This window comes from Dama dama, chromosome 22, assembly GCF_033118175.1.
Source record: "Dama dama isolate Ldn47 chromosome 22, ASM3311817v1, whole genome shotgun sequence".
Taxonomy (NCBI): domain Eukaryota; kingdom Metazoa; phylum Chordata; class Mammalia; order Artiodactyla; family Cervidae; genus Dama; species Dama dama.
The window spans coordinates 48,286,691-48,304,831 of record NC_083702.1 but is presented as its reverse complement, the minus strand read 5'-3'; the positions used below and the strand labels follow the sequence as shown (position 1 = coordinate 48,304,831).

Here is an 18,141-nt window from a genome sequence, read left to right as displayed (position 1 = left end):
TTATTTCCCTTGGAACTTCCTTTTTGACTTATGAATTATTTAGAAGTGTGTTATTTAGTTTCCAATTGTTTGGAGATTTTTCTCTTATCTTTCTGTTATTGATTCCTAGGTTGATTCCATTGTGGTCAGAGAACATTCTGTATTATTTCAATCCTTTTAAAATTTTGAGGCTGGTTTTATGGACCCGGATATAGTCTATCTAGGTATATGTTTCATGGGCACTTAAAAAGACTGGTTTTGGGGATTCCCTGGTGGTTCAGTGGTTAGGATTCGGTGCTTTCACTGCCGGGACCTGGTTGTGGGCGTCGGACCCCTGGTCAGAGAACTTAAATCCCTAAACCTGTGCAGCATGGACAAAGGAAAAAGGACTGTTTTCTGCCAGTGTTGAGTGGAGTGTTCTGTAATTGTTGATAAGACTGTTGGTTGATGATGATGTTGAGTTCTTCCATATCCCACAGATTTTCTGTCTCGTTGTTTAACAGTTGAGAGAGGAATAATAAAATCTCCAGCTGTGACTGTGGGTTGTCTGTTTCTTCTTTTGGTTCTATCAGTTTTTGACTCACATATTTTGCAGATCTGTGCATACACATTTAGGACTGTAATATCTTCTCGGTAAATTAACCCTTTTATCATTTTATAATGCCCTTCTCTCTTCTGCTAGTTTTTTTGCTCTAAAATCTACATTATCTAATATTAACATAGCCTCTCCTGCTTTCCCTTAATTAATGTTCATGTGATATATGTTTTTGCCCATCCTTTACTATCAACTTGCCAATTTTATTAGGTTTGAAGTGACTTTCTTATAACAAACATATAGTTGGGCTTCTCATCCACTCTGCCAATCTCTTTTAATTGGTATATTGAGACCTTTTATATTTTACTCAATTATTGCTACTTTAGAGCTTTTTTTTTTTTTACTTTTTTTTTTTTCAACTTTAAGGCTTATGTCTGCCATCTTACCTTTTGTCTTCTGTTTGGTCTCTCTGTCTTTTCTCTCTTTTCTTTTTCTGCCTTCCTGTGGACTATTTGAACATTTTTAAATTCCCTGCTGCCCTGGAGGCTTGAGCCTTGGGGCCCTTTGAGCTAAAAGCTCCAAATTTAAATGTGTCACTCAGAGGAGAGTGTCCCCTTCTGTCCCAGCACAGCCACCCCACCCCCTCCTGCTCTAGAAAAGACTGAGCCTCAAGCTTGGTTAATTCCATCTGCTGTCTTCAGGTTTGGGTCCAGAGCTAATCAAATCCATAGGTTAACCCAGTTCACTGCCTGAAACTGACCATCTGACCCCACCAGAGCTGTTAACTGAAACTAATGACAGCATGCCAGGGAAGCAAAGGGAATTATTGCAACAACCTCACAGCTCAGAGGAGGCACAGAGAAGCATGTATAGCACACACCTTGACAAACAGCTGAGTTCAAAGACCTAGTGATGAGTCTTCTCTTAAGGCTCTTGTCTCTGAAAGAGAAGCAGTCAGAAAGTCTTGGAAATGATAACATCTTTGGTGCTGGCATCACCATCATCCCTCACACAGTGTCCATCCCTCAGGACCTAGCCAGTACCTGGCAGTTAGCAGATGCTCAAGGCATATTTGAAGAAAGAATTTATGAATGGATGAACGCATAGCTTAGTGCATGGGGGAAGGGGCACATTAGTGGAAACCTTTGGGGGATGAATAAGTCAAGCCTGTGGAACTGTTGATGAACTGTCTTCTTTCCCTTTCTTTCCTGAACATATAGTGCTTCCATCGTTTCCCTATTTCCTCACTGGAGCAGATTTTTTTAATAGTATTATCTCATTTTTGGAATGACTTCAGATTTATAGGAAAATCGAAAAGATAGCACAGAGTTCCCATAGAAGTCCTCACCTGCTTCCCATTATTAGCATCCTGTGTGAGTGTGGTATATTCATTATAACAGTGAACCAACATGGATTTGTTATTGTTAGCTTAAGTGTTAGTCACTCAGTAGTGTCCAACTCTTTGTGACCCCATGGACTATAGACCTCCAGGCTCCTCTGTCCATGGAGTTTTCCAGGCAAGAATACTGGATTGGGTTGCCATTCCGTTCTCCAATTGTAGCTAAATCCCATGCTTTATTGCTATTTTCTCTGTATCCAGTGTCTTTTTCTGCTCTAGGATCCCATCCAGGACACCATGTTACATTTAGTTGTCATCCCTATTTAGGCTGCTCTTGGCTGAGACAGTATCCCAGCCTTTCCTTGTTTTTTTCTTGTGTGTGTTGGTTTTTTAAGATTTTTTTTAATGTGGATATTTTAAGTCTTTATTGGATTTGTTACAATATTGCCTCTGTTTTATGTGTTGGTTTTTTGACCCTAAGGCATGTGGGAATCTTAGCTCCCTGACCAGGGATTGAACCTGCACTCCCAGTACTGGAAGGTGAAATCTTAGCCACTGGGCCTCCAGGGAGTCCCAGGCTTCCCTTGTTTTTTATGACCTTTTTTTGAGAAGTGCTGGTCACTATTTTATAGGCTGCCCCTCTAGTGGAATAGGCATTGATTGTCTCATGATTTAGACTGAGGCTTTGGGGAGGATGACCTCAGAGGTAAAGTGCCTTTCTCATCACATCAAGGGTACATATTATCAGTATGACTCATCACTGGAGATGATGACCTTGATCACCTGGCTGATGCCATGTTTGCCAGATTTCTCCACCACAAACTTACTCTCCCCTTCCTCTCACTTTCCAGACTGTGCTCTTTGGAATCAAATCACTATGTGCAGCCCTGACATCAGAGTGGGGAGCTATGTGCCTCCCAGATAATTTCAGAACAGGCGGCCCCTGTCTTTACTTTCTTGGGTGATAAAACACACATTGAAGTGAGGAAGCAAAGGGCTTCACAGTGCGGGTCACCTCTTAAGATGCTGAATAAGCACCTATTGAATTGAATTAAACAATCACCACCACTACCAAAAAAAAAAAAAAAAGCCCTATGAAGGGCCCAGTTGCTCGGGCTTCTCTCTTTTTTTAAGTATTTTTACTTATTTATTCATTTATTTATTTTTGGCTGTGCTGGGTCTTCACTGCTGCTCGCAAGCTTTCTCTGGTTGTGGATAGAGTGGGGGCTGTTCTCTAGTTGCAATGCGCGGGCTTCTCGTTGCGTGACTTCTTTGTTGTGGAGCACAGGCTCTAGGCTGTGGGTCCAGTAGTTGTGGCGCACAGACTTAGTCGCCCTGTGTCACTTGGGATCTCAGTTCCCAGACCAGGGACTGAACCTGTGTCCCCTGCATTGGCAGGTGGATTCTTAACCACTGGGGCACCAGGGAAGCCCCCAGGCTTCTCCTAAGGGTCATCAAGTCCAGGAAGGGCATCTTCATTCCCTCCCAGAGTTGGTGAGACGGGGGCTGACTTACCAGCAAGGCTCCTGAGACAACCCTGGGTGCAAGTAGTGAGTCCAGCACCATTCATCAACACAGTTTGCACAGAGCATCTTGCAGGTCACCGTCTCATCTTTCACGTGACATGCAAGTACTCACTGGGCATCCCTAATGTGTCGGACTCCCTGGGGTCATAGGGATGATAAAATAGGGTCCACCTAAGGCAAACGCTAGTCGAACTGTATTAGTTTCCACTGCCACAATAACAAATGACTGCGATTTAGAGGCTGAAGACGACACCCGTTTACCATCTTGTGGTTTCCATGGGTCAGAAGTCCAGGCATAGGGTCTCAGCTGGGCTTTCTGTTTAGGGCCTGACAAGACCAATATCAAGGTGTCAGCAGCTGGGTTCCTTCCTAGACACTCGGGAAGAATCCACTTGCAACTTCATTCGGGTTTGGGTGGAATTCAGTTCCTCATGGTTGCATTTCTTTGTTGAGGGTCAGTAGGGGTCATATTTTTTCCCAGTGTCAGGGCCTGCATTCCCTCTCAAGCTTACCGTGTGGCCCCCACTGTCTTCAAGAAACAGTTCATCAAGTCCTTCTCAGGCTTCCAGTCCCTATGACTTCCTCTTCTCCTCATCCCTCCTGAATTTCTCATGCATTTTAAATGCTTATGTGATTACACGGGGCCCACCCAGATAACACAAAGTAATCTCCCTTTTGGCAACTACTTAGTGACCTTAATTACTCCTGCCAAGTCCCTTTTGCCCTGAAAGAGAACAGATTGACGGGCATCATGGTATCTCATGATGTTCCTAGTCCCAGGGGTTAGGGCATGCAATCTTCTAGGGCAGCGGTTCCCAACCGTTTTTGGCACCAGGAACCGGTTTCATGGGAAACAGTTTTTCCATGGACTGGGGAGTGGGGGGAATGTTTCAGGATGATTCGAGCACATTACATGTATTGTGCACTCTATTTCTATTACATGGGCTCCACCTCAGATCATCAGGCATTAGATCCCAGAGGTGGAGGACTAGGGACCTACCACCTGATGCTTCTCCAACATCAGTTTGCATGGGAGTCACCTGCAGAGCATGTTAGTGAGGATCTGATTCAGTGGGCCTAGGGTGAGAGTCTGCGTTTCTCGGAAGTTCCCAGGCAGTACTGCTGCTGCGTGCTGGTCAGTGGAGCATATTTCTGTGGTCAGGCTTTGTTGTTGTTTAGTCGCTAAGTTGTGCCCAACTCTTTGCAACCCCATGGACTATAACCTTCCAGGCTTCTCTGTCCATGGGACTGTCCAGGCAAGAACACTGGAGTGGGTTGCCATTTCCTTCTCCAGGGGATTTTCCCAACCCAGGGATTGCACCCAAGTCTCCTGCATCCCCTATATTGGCAGGCAGATTCTGTACCACTGAGCCACCAGGGAAGCCCATGGCTGGGCTTTAAACCAGAGGAAATTCACAGTTGCCAGCTGAGGTCGAACCTAAGACAGAATTTCAGAACATTAAACTTGTGGTTCTCAAACCTAAGGGGACATCAGAATCAGCAGAAAACTTGTTAAAATACTGATTGCTGGGCCCCGCCCCCAGTGTTTCTGAGTCAGAGGTCTGAGATGGGATCTGAGGGCATGCATTTCTAACAAGCTCAGGTGGTCTGGGGACCACACGTTGAGAACCACCGCTGGAACCATGAGCCAGTTGCTTTGTGCGGGTTAAGTGAGAGGAGCAGGTAACACCTTCTGTTAGAAGGCCTTCATCTTTGAAAGTAGAATCCCTTTTTCTATCCAATATAATTGCCTCCGCTTGGGCACTTCTCTGCACCCCATCTGAGGTAACATGGTGTCTTGTAGGATCAAAGGGTTGGATTTCTTTTCATTTGTTGAACTGCAATCCCTCTCTTTCAGGAACACAGTGAAGTAGATTCAAGCATAGCTTGAACCGATAACATCATTAGTAGTCCCAAACCTATCTTTTTAAAATCAAAAATAGCATTTATTGCATTTAGGTACAAAGCAACACTTGTTGATTGTAAAAAGATATATATATAAGAAGAAAACATCATCCCACCCAAAGGTAGCTACTCTATTTTCCAGACCTTTTTCTATACCTGTCAATCCAAATACATATGTAGCCTTTTATTTCCAAAACTACATGGTACAAACTGTGTTGTAACCTACTTTTCTTAATGTATTGTAAATATCGAGTTATCTAACCACTGTTTTTTAGCCCCTGGTTTCAACCCCGTTCACCCAATAAAAAGCATCCCAAACATGCTGATTCCTGGCCTCCCTCCTGCATGCCTGCAGTTGGAGGGAGATTAATGGGCCAGCCCGGGCCCCCGTGGGACAGGAAGGAAGGACGTGAAGGATGGAGGCTGATCAGAAACAGGCTCCCGGAGTACTGGAACAGCCGTAGTTTTCCATCGCAGAACTATTCCTCCAAAACACACACACACTTTTTTTAGGAGAAAGTGATTCAGCTGAACACTTCTGGATCCAGAAATGCCTCAGCACCAGAATCAAGAGCAAAGGAAAGCTAAACCAGGAGCCTTTGTGTCTTGGTGGTGGAGAGTGCGGGCACAGGACCAGAAGGGCTTCCTGCTGCCATTTTTAGGCTAATTAGCTGCTCTCGGAATGTTTCAGCGTTGATAAAGCTGTGCTTATGGTAAAAACTTATTTTCCATCCTGTGAGTTGCAAAACTTGCTTTCCAATGAAAGTAAAGAAATGATTAGATATTTAAGTTGATTTCATGTCCTGGATATTGTAAATAGTGCTGCAATAAACACGGGCACAGTGTCCTTCTGCATTATGGTTTTTCACTGGGTATATACCCAGTAGTGGGATTGCTGTCCAGCGACAGATGAATGGTTAAAGAAGATGTGGTATCTATACACAATGGACTATTACCCAGCCACTAAAAGGAGTGAAATAAGGTCATTTTTAGAGACGTGGGTGGATCCAGAATCTGTCCTACACAGTGAAGTAAGTCAGAGAAAAACAAATATCATATATTAATGGATATAGGTGGAATCTAGAAAAATGGTACAGATGAACCTATTTCCAAGGGCAGAATAGAGATGCAGACATAGAGAATGGACATGTGGACACAGTGGGGGGATGAGGAGGGTGGGATGAATTGGGAGATTGAGGTTGGCATATATACATCTCCATGTGTAAAATAGATAGCTATAAAGCACAGGAAGCCCAGTTCAGTGCTCTGAGATGACCTTGAGGGTTGGGATTGGGAGGGGGGTGGGATGGAGGCCCAAGAGGGAGGGAATATACGTATACACATAGCCGATTCACTTCGTTGTACATCAGAAACTAACACAACATTGTAAAGCAATTATATTCCAATTAAAAAATGATTGGAGCAAGAAAAGATTTAATTACAAGTTAAACTTCCACCATAAACCTGCTAGAAATGTTGGGCAAACTGAACAAGCAAACCCAGGGCCTGTCGGGCAAAGCGAAAGTGTGATGTCCAGGGAATTTCTCTCGGAACCTGCAGGCAGTCTGTGGGCTCCTCTGGCCCACGGTGGGGGCAGGGGGCCCGTTCCTACATGGGGGCTTGGATGAGGTCTCGTACAGCCCCCATCAATGTGAGCTGTTCTTCCCTTTCCACAGAACGAAGTGATCAGCCAGCAGCTGTGTGTCATCTTCACTCACTGCTACGGGCCCTACCCCATCCCCAAGCTCACAGAGATCAAACGGAAGCAGACCTCACGCCTGGGTGAGTGGGGGCTTCCTGGGTCCCGCCCTGCACTGTTGTTGCTTTGTGGTTTGAGGACAGGAAGGAAGCAAACGCAGCAAAAGAAGAAGGTGGGCATGTTGGAGGGCAAACAGGGTGGATACAGGAGTGAGGCAGGTGGAGATCACAGTATCACCTTTGTTACATGATTAAACTGTCTAGAGAACATACATTGGGGATATGGACAAGGGGACTCACCAGCACCTCATCCCTTCACTGAGCGCCTTTCTTCTGCGCATCACTGATGGTGATGACCGCCCACGCCCTTCCAGTAGCCGGGTAGAGTCCAGAGAAGGCTGAGAGCTGCATAGCCACTCTCCCCCATCCTCTCCTCTAAGAAGTTCCTCTTCTTTGAGATGGAACAAGCAGGGTACAGTGACAGGCCGTAGTATGCCCCTAATGGAAGTTCGGCAAGGAACTGGAAGGAGAGATGAGCAAGTGTCACCCTCTAGACAAACACAACACACACACACACACACCCCCAGCGGAATGGTGCTGAACTGAGGAGATGGGATGCCCTGAACTTCCATCAGGTTGGCAGTAATTACTCTTCACCCTTCTTGGACACTTGCTTTGAGCTAGCCCTAGCCAAGCTGCCCGCTACTCTCTCAAACAATCCCTGGGCTACCCGGGAGGCAGGCAGTGTTATCCAGGTCACAGCTGAAGACAGGGAGGCTCTGCAGAGGCTTCAGCATCAGTTCAGTCAGAGCTGGAGCCTGAACCCAGGTCCCCCACCAAAGCCACAATCCCATCTTTCTCCAGTCGGCCTCTGGGATCTTCCAGAAGAAACCTTTCCATCGGGCACCAATTTCATGCAGAAGATCCTGGGGCTGCTAGCAACCTGGTGAATCACCCAGGGAAAAAGGCAAACACCTGACTGCCTTGAAGCCTGAAGCGTGAATCTTCTTTTGCAAAGGCTTGTCTCTCACTGCCTGGGGACTGATAAAATATTACAGATAAAGGATTCCCCTTCCCATTAAGGTTGGGGACTTTCCTGCTTCCTGTTTCCTTTTCCTATGAAGACCAGGAAACTTTGGAGAAATGGAAGCAGCTGAAAAATGCTACTGTTTAGCAAAGCCCCTACTTTTGAAATAGATGAGCTAGTTTAAATTAGTGAAAAGGCTGATTTCATAGAAATGCTTTAAAGTATTTTTGTTCCTGTCACAAATAACCTGTTAATTTAAATGGCACAAATTTTTGCTAAAGTGGAAAACTTAGCAGCTGAGTCAAAGCTGCTTGTTTTCTTTATGCCCATTCATGTCAGTCAATTCAGTAACTCAGTTGTGTCTGACTCTTTGTGACCCCATGGACTGCAGCACTCCAGGCTTCCCTGTCCATCACCAATTCCCAGAGCCTACTCAGATTCATGTCCATCAAGTCGGTGATGCCATCCAACCATCTCATCCTCTGTCCTCATCCCCTTCTCCTCCTGCCTTCAATCTTTCCAAGCATCAGGGTCTTTTCAAATGAGTCAGTTCTTTGCATCAGGTGGCCAAAGTATTGGAGTTTCAGCTTCAGCATCAGTCCTTCCAATGAATTTTCAGGACTGATTTCCTTTAAGATTGACTGGTTTGATCTCCTTGCAGTCCAAGGGACTCTCAAGAGTCTTCTCCAACACCACAGTTCAAAAGCATCTATTCTTCAGTGCTCAGCTTTCTTTGTAGTCCAACTCTCACATCCATACATGACTACTGGAAAAACCATAGCTTTGACTAGATGGACCTTTATTGCAAAGTAATGTCTCTGCTTTTAATATGCTGTCTAGGTTGGTCATAGCTTTTCTTCCGAGGAGCAAGCATCTTTTAACTTCATGGCTGCAGTCAGTCACCATCTGCAATAATTTCGGAGCCCAAAAAATAAAATCTGGCACTGTTTCCATTGTTTCCCCATCTATTTGCCATGAAGTGATGGGACCGGATGCCATGATCTTAGTTTTCTGAATATTTTAAGCATGTAGGCAACCCAAAGTGTACTAAAACTGCAAGTAGTTCCACCTTGTAGAAAGCAGGTGTTAATTAAAATATTACCAGGGTAACAAATCATAAAGATCCATCAAATTTACAGACTTTAGAGAGTGAGGATTACACTGCTAGGGCATAGCAATAATTTCTGACATCTGGTGCCTTACAAGACACCCATTAGAGCAGACATTTGCAAGCGCTGCGTCAGTGACGCAGCATAAAATCTGCTCTCCTGTAGCTATAGGAGAGGAGAGAAAATTTTTTTTCCTCCTGAATTTGCTGAGATTTCTTTCAGCAACAATTAAAAGGGCCTGGTTTTCAGGCCAAGCATTGTAATTCCAAACACCAAGAGAAAGAAGACAGGCCTGAGAAGTTCAAAGCTCACAGATGAAAGAAAAAGGACATAATATAATAATTAATAAGTGGAATATAAAGCATATAGTATTCTGCATCTTCAATATGACATTCCAAGCTCAGATAACTAAAGGTGGTCAAATAGTTGTTCCTTAGGGACCTGCTTATAAGGAAAGAGAAGAGTGAGTAGTGACAAAAATCCCGAAGTGGCATCTCCATAAGGCCAGGAAGGTCATGTAAATGAATGAAATGGGTTTGGTGTAAGACAATAGGGAGTGGTGGGGACTGTGGCAAACTGGAGAGCACACGCCTGATTTTTTTATATGACATTGTCCTCTGCCCTCCCAGTGAATTCTAGGGGAGAATGGTAAAAAGAGCTAAAGGTAGGAGATGTTAGCAGTTTGGGAAGCGGAAGTGGGAGATAGTTGAAGGTGGATAGTAGGAGTGAGAGTCTGAGCAGAGGGAGATGGGTTGCTGGCCTTCCTCTATAGCCTTTCTTCTCTTCGTTGTTGTTGTTTAGTTGCTAAGTTGCGTCCAGCTCTTTTCTGACCCCATGGACTGTAGCCTGTCAGGCTCCTCTGTTGATGGGGTTTCCTGGGCAAGTATACTGGAGTGGGTTGCCATTTCCTCCTCCAGTCTCTTCCCTTTACATGAAAGGTTTTAGAAATTTGGTTTTTGTTGCATTTTTTAATTTAAAAAAATTTTAAGAGTATAATTACAGATGATTTGACATGTTTATGCTTTTTGTATATGGTATAGATTAAAGCTTTTTTATTGGGAAGAGGTCAAGAGGCTAGAGGTACTGACAGAGAAATATGAGTAGCGGATACCCAGGGCCACCACCTAGGGTGAATCAACCAGGAGGAGAATCAGCCAGAAAGGCCAATTCTGGTTCTGAGTTACAGCAGGGTCTGTGAAGGGGGCCAGGCCAGGGGTCTGACTTGGAAAGTGAGCATGGTGGAGTCGGGTAGGGGTAGAGGTGCCTGGGCCAGTTGGTGGATTTGCCAGCGAGACCACAGTGCTGAGATCAGGACGGACTGGCACCTTTTGTAGCCCGAGTGGAAATGCCTAAGATACCAGGCAAATTGGAGGATTCCGGCACTTAGCAACGCAGGCCCTGGAGTCAGAATGTCCAAGGTCACATCCTGGCTTCTCCACCAGCCACTCGCTTGACCGAGTCACTGCGACTCCCGGCTTCATGCCCCTGTCGCACAGCTGACTGTGGCCCCTCTCTCCCAGGGCTGAGTGAGTTTCCACCTGTCGGTGCCAGCTCGCACGGTGCCTGGCACATCTTTTTTCTTGGAGATGAGGGCAGGAGCCTGGCTCCTTGGCCTCTGATCCTGAGAGAAGGTTTGGATTTTGAATCCCCTGAAACACAGCAGCAAGCGCGCGGGAACCACTTCCGTCCAGAAAGGAGGGCGCCGAGCTGGAGAAGGAGGAGTGAGGTGGGGTGGGTGGTCACCCACCGCACCTGACGGTCATCTGAACTCTGGCTGGGGGTGAATCTTCTAAGGGGAAATGCTACTTTTAATCACAAATAAGCTGTGAAGATCCCCTGTGAAATATCGAATTCCAGTTAATTGCACATTCCTGTAACTGATCCTGTTTCCTGTTTGGTCACAGTCTCTCCAACAAGTATTTTATCACCATGGCCTCCCTGTCAGCTCTTATGGGCACTTTTCCAAAAGAGGAATCCAAACCTCATCCTTCTCTCCTCTAAAGCTACCCTCTCTCCTTTTGCTGTTCCAGATCCTCATTTCCTTAACAATAAAGAAATGTCAGATGTCACCTTTCTGGTAGAAGGAAGACCATTTTATGCTCACAAAGTGCTGTTATTTACAGCATCTCCAAGGTATGTATCATCAGTTTTGAAAGCACTGAATTATAAGGGTGGTTATTACTATTCTCTAAAATTCAGTTTGGATGGTATCATCACTGAACAGGCAGATTTTCTTCTCAAAATCTAGGTTCCAAGATTATAGGGCATTTGTATACCTTGTTCAGGCAGCATGATTCACAAAGACAAAAGGAAGAAGCCGCCTAGGAGTCCATCCGTGGAGGACTGGATTTTAAAATGTAGTGTATACATACCTTGGGCTTCCCAGGTGGCGCTAGTGGTAAAGAACCTGCCTGCCAATGCAGGAGACATAAGAGATGCAGGTTCAATCCCTGGGTCTTGAAGATCCCCTGGAGGAGGTCATGGCAACCAACTCCAATATCCTTGCTTGGAGAATCCCACGGACAGAGGAGCCTGGTGGGCTACAGTCCATGGGGTCGCAGAGAGTCAGACATGACTGAAGCAAGAACATGCACACACACATATACATATATTATTCAGCCTTAAAAAGGAAGCCAGTTCTGACACATGCTACAGTATGAATGGGGACATTATATGAAGTGAAATATGCCTGTCATAAAAAGACAAATATTCTTGTATATGATTCCTTTTATATGTACCATCAGTGATCAAGTTCACGCAAGTGAAAGCAGCTCAGTTGTGTCCGACTTTTTTCTCCAGGCCAGAATACTGGAGCGGGTAGCCATTCCCTTCTCCAAGGGATCTTCCCAATCCAGGGATTGAACACAGGTGTTCTGCATTGCAGGCAGATTCTTTACCAGCTGAGCTACCAGGGAAAATCAAGTTCATAGGGACAGTAAATAGGAGGCTGGGAACTGGGGCTAGAGGAGGGGGAGTAGGAGTTGTTTTTTGAGGACAGGGTAAGTCTTGGAGATCGATTGCACAATGATGTGAATATACTCCATGTAAATATTAGTAAACACTCAAAACTGGTTAAGACAGTAAATTTTATGTTATGTATTTTTTAACCACAGTTTGGAAGAAGAGTACAGGGCAGTCTCTAGCATAATCAGGAGTCTTTGGGTGGCTTAGCCAAGACACTGTTCCTCTGGGCAGATGGAGCGCATACTGAGCACAGAGCTTCGTGAGTAGAGAGTGGATTGGATTGAACTTCCTTAGGCAGGTGTCCTCATGCAACCTGAGAACTCACACTGCAGCCGTGAAATGCCTGCTCTCCAAATATCAGGGAACTTAGGCATGAGGCGCTCAAAATACACAGGTCCTGAATCTTACTTTTCCTGAACTCTGGAGTTGACAACAATAAAGCATCATCCCTGCAAACTCCAGGAGATAGTGAAGGACAGGGAAGAAAAATACACTATCCTTTGCATGGTTCTGTTGTGACATCATGGAAGAGCTATATCAATACTGTGTGTGTGTCTGTGTGTGTGTGTGTGTTCAGTCGCTCAATTGTGTCCAACTCTGCGACCCCATGAACTGTAGCTTGTACCAATGTTAACTTCTTAGTTTTAACAAGGTACCATGACTATGTCGGATGATAACATCGGGGCAAACTGGGTGAAGGGCATAGTGGAACTTTCTGTACTATGTTCCCAACTCTTCTATAAATCTGAAATTATTTCAGATGTAAAGTTTAATTTATAAAAAGAGACATGTCTGAGCTTATTTCTAAATGTGTTGAGTATGGGGGACTTGCCTGGTGGTTCAGTTGCTAGAATCCCCTGCACTGCAGGGGACGAGGGTTCAATCCCTGGTCGGTACACTAAGATCCCACGTGCTGTGGAGCAATAAGCCCACGCTGCAACCTTTGAACCCAAGCACCACTACGAGAGAGTGTGTGTGCCATATTGAAAGATCCCGCATAGTGCAGCGAAAATCCCACGCGCTGCAACCAAGACCCGATGCAGCCAAATAAGTAAGTAAATAGAGTATCAGTGTGTTCCACTGACTGGGTCTCTACCCACGAGGAACCTAGTTTAGCCAGTGGCAGGAAAATGCATCTAAAACCCCCAACAGAAGGTCATTCCTTTAGGGAGATAGTTAGGTAATCAACAGATGTTGATGCCTATGACGTTAAATACCCACCGTGCATCAGGGCCAGTCTGGCTCAGGCTCTGAGGATGCAGCAGAGGCAAGAGTCAGCAGCAGTCCCTCCCCTCTTGGAACAAAGGTTGTGTGGGAGGAGGAAGGAGTGAGTTGGAGCGCTCCATGGGCGCCTGAGCAGCTTGAAATTTGAGTCAGGAAGGACTCCAGGAAGGAGGCAGCCTTTGTGGTGGGCCTGCAAGGTGGAAGGGGTTTTTTGTTTCTTACTTTATTTATTCTTTTGGCCTCACCGCACAGCTTGTGGGATCCTGGTTACCCAACTGGGGATCAAACCTGGGTCTCCTGCAGTGGAAGCTCAGAGTCCTAACCACTGGACCACCAGCTGGAATTCCCTGGACAGCGTTTTAAAAGGCATTTGTTCTTTTCAAATCACCTGCTTGAGAAGTAATTTAAAAGTTCTAGGCACTGTTTTTAACTTTAGCATTTTAACTTCAAATTGGATTATGGTATCATATCAGGGGACATTATATTAGACAATCTATGGACATGTCATCGTATTTCCGAGTTGGAGGATATATTACATGTTTCTGTCATCAGAGAGCTGAGCCTTGCAAGCTGTGGATGTCTTTGTGAGTCTTCTCTCCCCTTTCATGTTCTCGCTCAGGTTCAAAGCACTCCTCTCCAGCAAACCAACGAACGACGGCACCTGCATCGAGATCGGGTACGTGAAGTACCCCATCTTTCAGGTGAGCCCCCGTGGTGACCGGAACTCAGCCTGTGGGTGCGGGGCACCAGTGGGTCCCACCCAGCCTCTGCCTGTGGATCAGCCACCACACTGTCATCAGCTCCTGCACTTCTGGCCCTTGTCTTCGCACTGCCCCTCCCCCTTACCATCCATGCAAGCCCACGGCGTTAACTGAGCACCTGCTATGTGCCCAGCACTGTGCTGGGCCTGGAGATCCAAGGATAAAGGGCATTCTTCCCCTGGGGCCTCACAATCCAGAATGGATAACTCTGAGTAATTAGTCAATTACAATATAAAGTTGGAGTGAGTGTGAGAGAACCAATGCGCTATGCCAGCTCAGACCAGGGAGGTTGGGGAGGGCCCCTTGATGGGGTGCCAGCTGGAATACTGCAGGCTGAAGAGACCCTGGTGAGCTCTGGGGAGGCTTGGGGCATAAGAAAGGGAGTTAGAGGGACTTCACTGGTGGTCTAGTGGCTAAGAGATTCCAATGCAGAGAGCCTGGGTTCAATCCCTGGTTAGGGAACTAGATCCCACATAATGCAACCAAGAGTTTACGTGCCATGACTAAAAAAATCTCACATGCCACAACTAAAGATCCCACATGCTGAAATGAAGATTGAAGATCCCACATGCTGCAACTAAGACCCAGTGCAGCCAAATAAATAAATTTAAAAGGGGGATGGGGCCAGTTAGAACGTTGCAGGCAGAGAATAGGAGGTATGAAGTCCCCCAGAGATGATTGAGCCCAGTGTGATCAGGAACCAGTGGACTTTAGGGAGTCCAGTGTCATGTTAATGTTAATAGGCTAATTAATATTAATAGGTTAATGGTTAATATTAATAGGTTCAGGTTAATAGGCGTGAACCTAATGTAAATAGGAAGGAAGGCTTGTCAGAGGCCAGATGACATGGCCATATCTCTGTTCGATTGAAGGCAATACTGTTTGGTTTATTGGACACATTTGAGGGGAGCACAGCAACATTCTTCCTTTTCCTCCATCCTTCATGTCTGATTCACTGGGGCTTTTTTGTGTGTATGGTGGTGTCTTTGTCTGGTTTTGGTATCAGGGTGATGGTGGCTTCATAGAAGATCTCTGGGAGTGTTCCTTCCTCTTTTGGAAGAGCTTGAGAAGGACCGGTGTATGTTCTTCTTCCTGTGTTTGGTAGAGTACACCTGTGGAGCCACATGCTCCTGGATTTCGTGCCTGATTCATAAATCCAGCCCATCAGTGACATGTCAAGCTAATAGAAATTCACACCCCTAGCCAGCCTCACAGCCCTGTTTCTGGGCCTCTGCCTCTCATCAGCGGTGTGAAGGTGGATGGGCTGCTTGCATCATCCAGGGACCCGCAGGGGAGACTCTGGCCCCTCCCTGCCCTCCTCCTACAGCCAGGGCTAGTAGGCCAATGTGGGTGACCTGGGGATGGAGTTTATAGAATTCTGAACAGGACCTGATTCCTCCAGTTCAGTTCCAGAAGGACAGCCCTGGGAAGACGTGGGGAAGACACAGCCTGGCCCTCAGGAGACTTGCATTCCAGGAGGGTTGAGGAGACCACGCAGAGATAAGCAAGTGTCAGGGCTGGCCACAGTCTCCGGCCAGAGGTCCTGGTCTGGACTGTGAAGGACAGGGCTACATTTCAGGATCTAAATGCTACACCCCTGGGTTTAAATAGCAGCATCCCCCTGTTTGAAATCATGATCCTTCGTGTGACCTTGAAAAAACTGCCCAGCCTCTCTGAGCCTCAGTTTCCTTATCGGGTGAATAGGAGGGAAAGGGTATTCCAGAGGGATAAAGAGCACAACCAAAGGCGCAAAAGTGGGAAGCCCTGGTGTGTGTTAGAGGGAAAGTGATTATAGTCCATTCAGCTGTGCCTTAAGGTAGACCGGACACTGAAAAGATACACTGGAGCCACGTAGTAGAAGCCAAGTGCCAGTGGCCAGATGATGGTTCTTCCCTCCATTTACTAACCCTGGCCCCCCAGATCCTGTGATTCAGAGGGCTACCAGGAAACCACCATGCCCTCACAGTAAGCCCTGAAGCCCGTTCAGGTACCTATATTTCCACCACTAGAGATGCATTCCTTTGGTTATGTTGAAACTTCAAAATAAAGAATCCTTATAGAATAAGCATGGGCAAGACACTGTCTTCTCTGAACCTCATTTTCCCCATTTTTAGCTCCAGCTATGAATGAGGCACTGGCCTTTGCTTGCATGTAGCTATCTGGATAAATCTTGCCACTTTTAGAGGTAGGGAAACTGAGGTCCAGAGAACCTGGTGCTAGTCAATGAGAGAGCCATTATTTGAAGCCAGTCCGGTCTTTGTTGTTCAGTCGCTCAGTCGTGTCCAACTGCGACCCCATGGACTGCAGCATGCCAGGCTTCCCTGTCCTTCACTATCTTCTGGAGCTTGCTCAAACTCATGTCCGTTGAGTCAGTGATGCCATTCAACCATCTCATCCTCTGTTGTCCCCCTCTCTTCCTGCCTTCAATCTCTCCTAGCGTCAGGGTCTGATTGCTAATGAGTTGGCTCTTTGCATCAGGTGGCCAAAGTATTGGAGCTTCAGCATCAATCCTTCTGATAAAGATTAAGGATTAATTTCCTTTAGGATTGACTGGTTTGATTTCCTTGCAATCCAAGGGACTCTTCTTCTCCAGCACCACAGTTTGAAAGCAGAGAGGAACAATAATACTAGAAGCTCTGTTTCTTGTGCAGCAGCTACGTGCAGGGCTCAAAACCGGCAGTGCTCAACCCCAGTGCAGAGGAATCATTTGAGGAGCTTCGACGATTCCCAGTGTCCCAGCTGTCGTTCAGGATCTGGGCTGCAGCTCAGGCATCAGCATTTTTAAGTCTCCACCCTCTGCCATCATCCAGAGTCATGTGCAGCCAAGGTGGAGAACCAGGGCTCTAGGTTACAGTGTTTCTCGAACTTTTGGAAGCCTCAGAATCTCCGGGGAAGCAGTGGGGGTGAAGATAGTTGCTGTTAAGCCACGAAACTTGCTGAAATGCAGATTCCTGAGCCCCACCCCCAGAGTTCCTGAGTCTGTAGGCCTGGGATGGGGCCCGAGAATTCATGTTTCTAATGAGAACATAGGTGATGCTGATACTTCTGGTCCAGGGACCCACTCTGAGAACCATGCCCCATGTCGTCTAATCAGTTCAGGCCTCCCAGCTCCCCCTCCGGGTGGCTCTTCTCCGCCCAGACAGACAGGTAGAGGAAGTGGCCAGGCTTAGCTTCAGACCCAGGCCTGGCTGACTCCCAGACCTGATCTCTTACCTGCCTCCCTGCTATGGGGCCTTGGGTCCTCCCTAAAAATCACCCAGCCCCAAGGAAAGGCCCTTAGTGTTTGGGGCATGAGCCCAGTGCTGAAAACCGTGAACCCCCCTCTCCAGCTCTCTGAGTGCCCATGAAGGGGGCACTTATGCCATCAAGCCTAGGACTAAGGAGGGGTTCTTATCATCAGAACCTGACCTGTGGCAGGCACTCAATAGATGCTGGGGACCAGTTCAATGAGAGACGTATGCAGGAAGGCACGGCCCCAGGGGAATCGAATGCCTCTGTTTACTTTTGACCAGGGAAGGCTTCCCAGCCACGTTAGCCGTGAGTTACTGTAATGGGCAGAGAAGGTTGAGCAGACCCCGGGGAATTCTCCACGTGCCTGCCCCTTCCCCATAAAAGAAGAAAAGCCTCATTCGTGGCTCAAAACAGGCCAAGTCAGGCTGAATCTGACCCAGAAGGAGGCTCCCAGGGGCCAGCTCACTTCCCTTCCATGCTGAACAGAAGAATTTTAGTAAATGAGACGGCTTTGAGTTTCCTCCATGCAAGACTGTTTAACATCACACACGGGCAAGAGCCCCTTGCAGCTGAGGCTGCACCTGGGAGCAGGGCCTCCAGCAGGCTGTGGACGCCGTTTACATCCTGCTTCATGCAGGTTGACAGCTGCCAAGAAAAGCAACTCCATAAACAGACCCCTTGGCCTAATCAGGGTCTGTTTCACTCCCTTGCAGAAAAGGCTCATGCCGGCTGAGTCTGAAGGTGGCACAGCACAGCCCAATTTAATTCCATTAGCCCCATGGTTAATGGGGCTCCATGCCTGCTCCTGAAAGCAACATTTCAAGTCAACAACACAACCTTGAG

At 46.6% G+C, this 18,141-nt stretch overlaps 1 protein-coding gene across 2 annotated transcripts in view; it reads left to right on the top strand.

Annotated features, from left to right (window-relative positions):
• ABTB3 (ankyrin repeat and BTB domain containing 3) overlaps positions 1 to 18,141 on the top strand; it is a 319,893-nt gene that overhangs the window by 286,675 nt on the left and 15,077 nt on the right. For both annotated transcript variants that reach the window (XM_061125434.1, XM_061125435.1), the window contains exons 12-14: positions 6,961 to 7,066; positions 11,149 to 11,251; positions 13,926 to 14,007. In XM_061125434.1, coding sequence (XP_060981417.1) covers positions 6,961 to 7,066; positions 11,149 to 11,251; positions 13,926 to 14,007 — 291 coding nt within the window. The remainder of the gene's footprint in view (positions 1 to 6,960; positions 7,067 to 11,148; positions 11,252 to 13,925; positions 14,008 to 18,141) is intronic.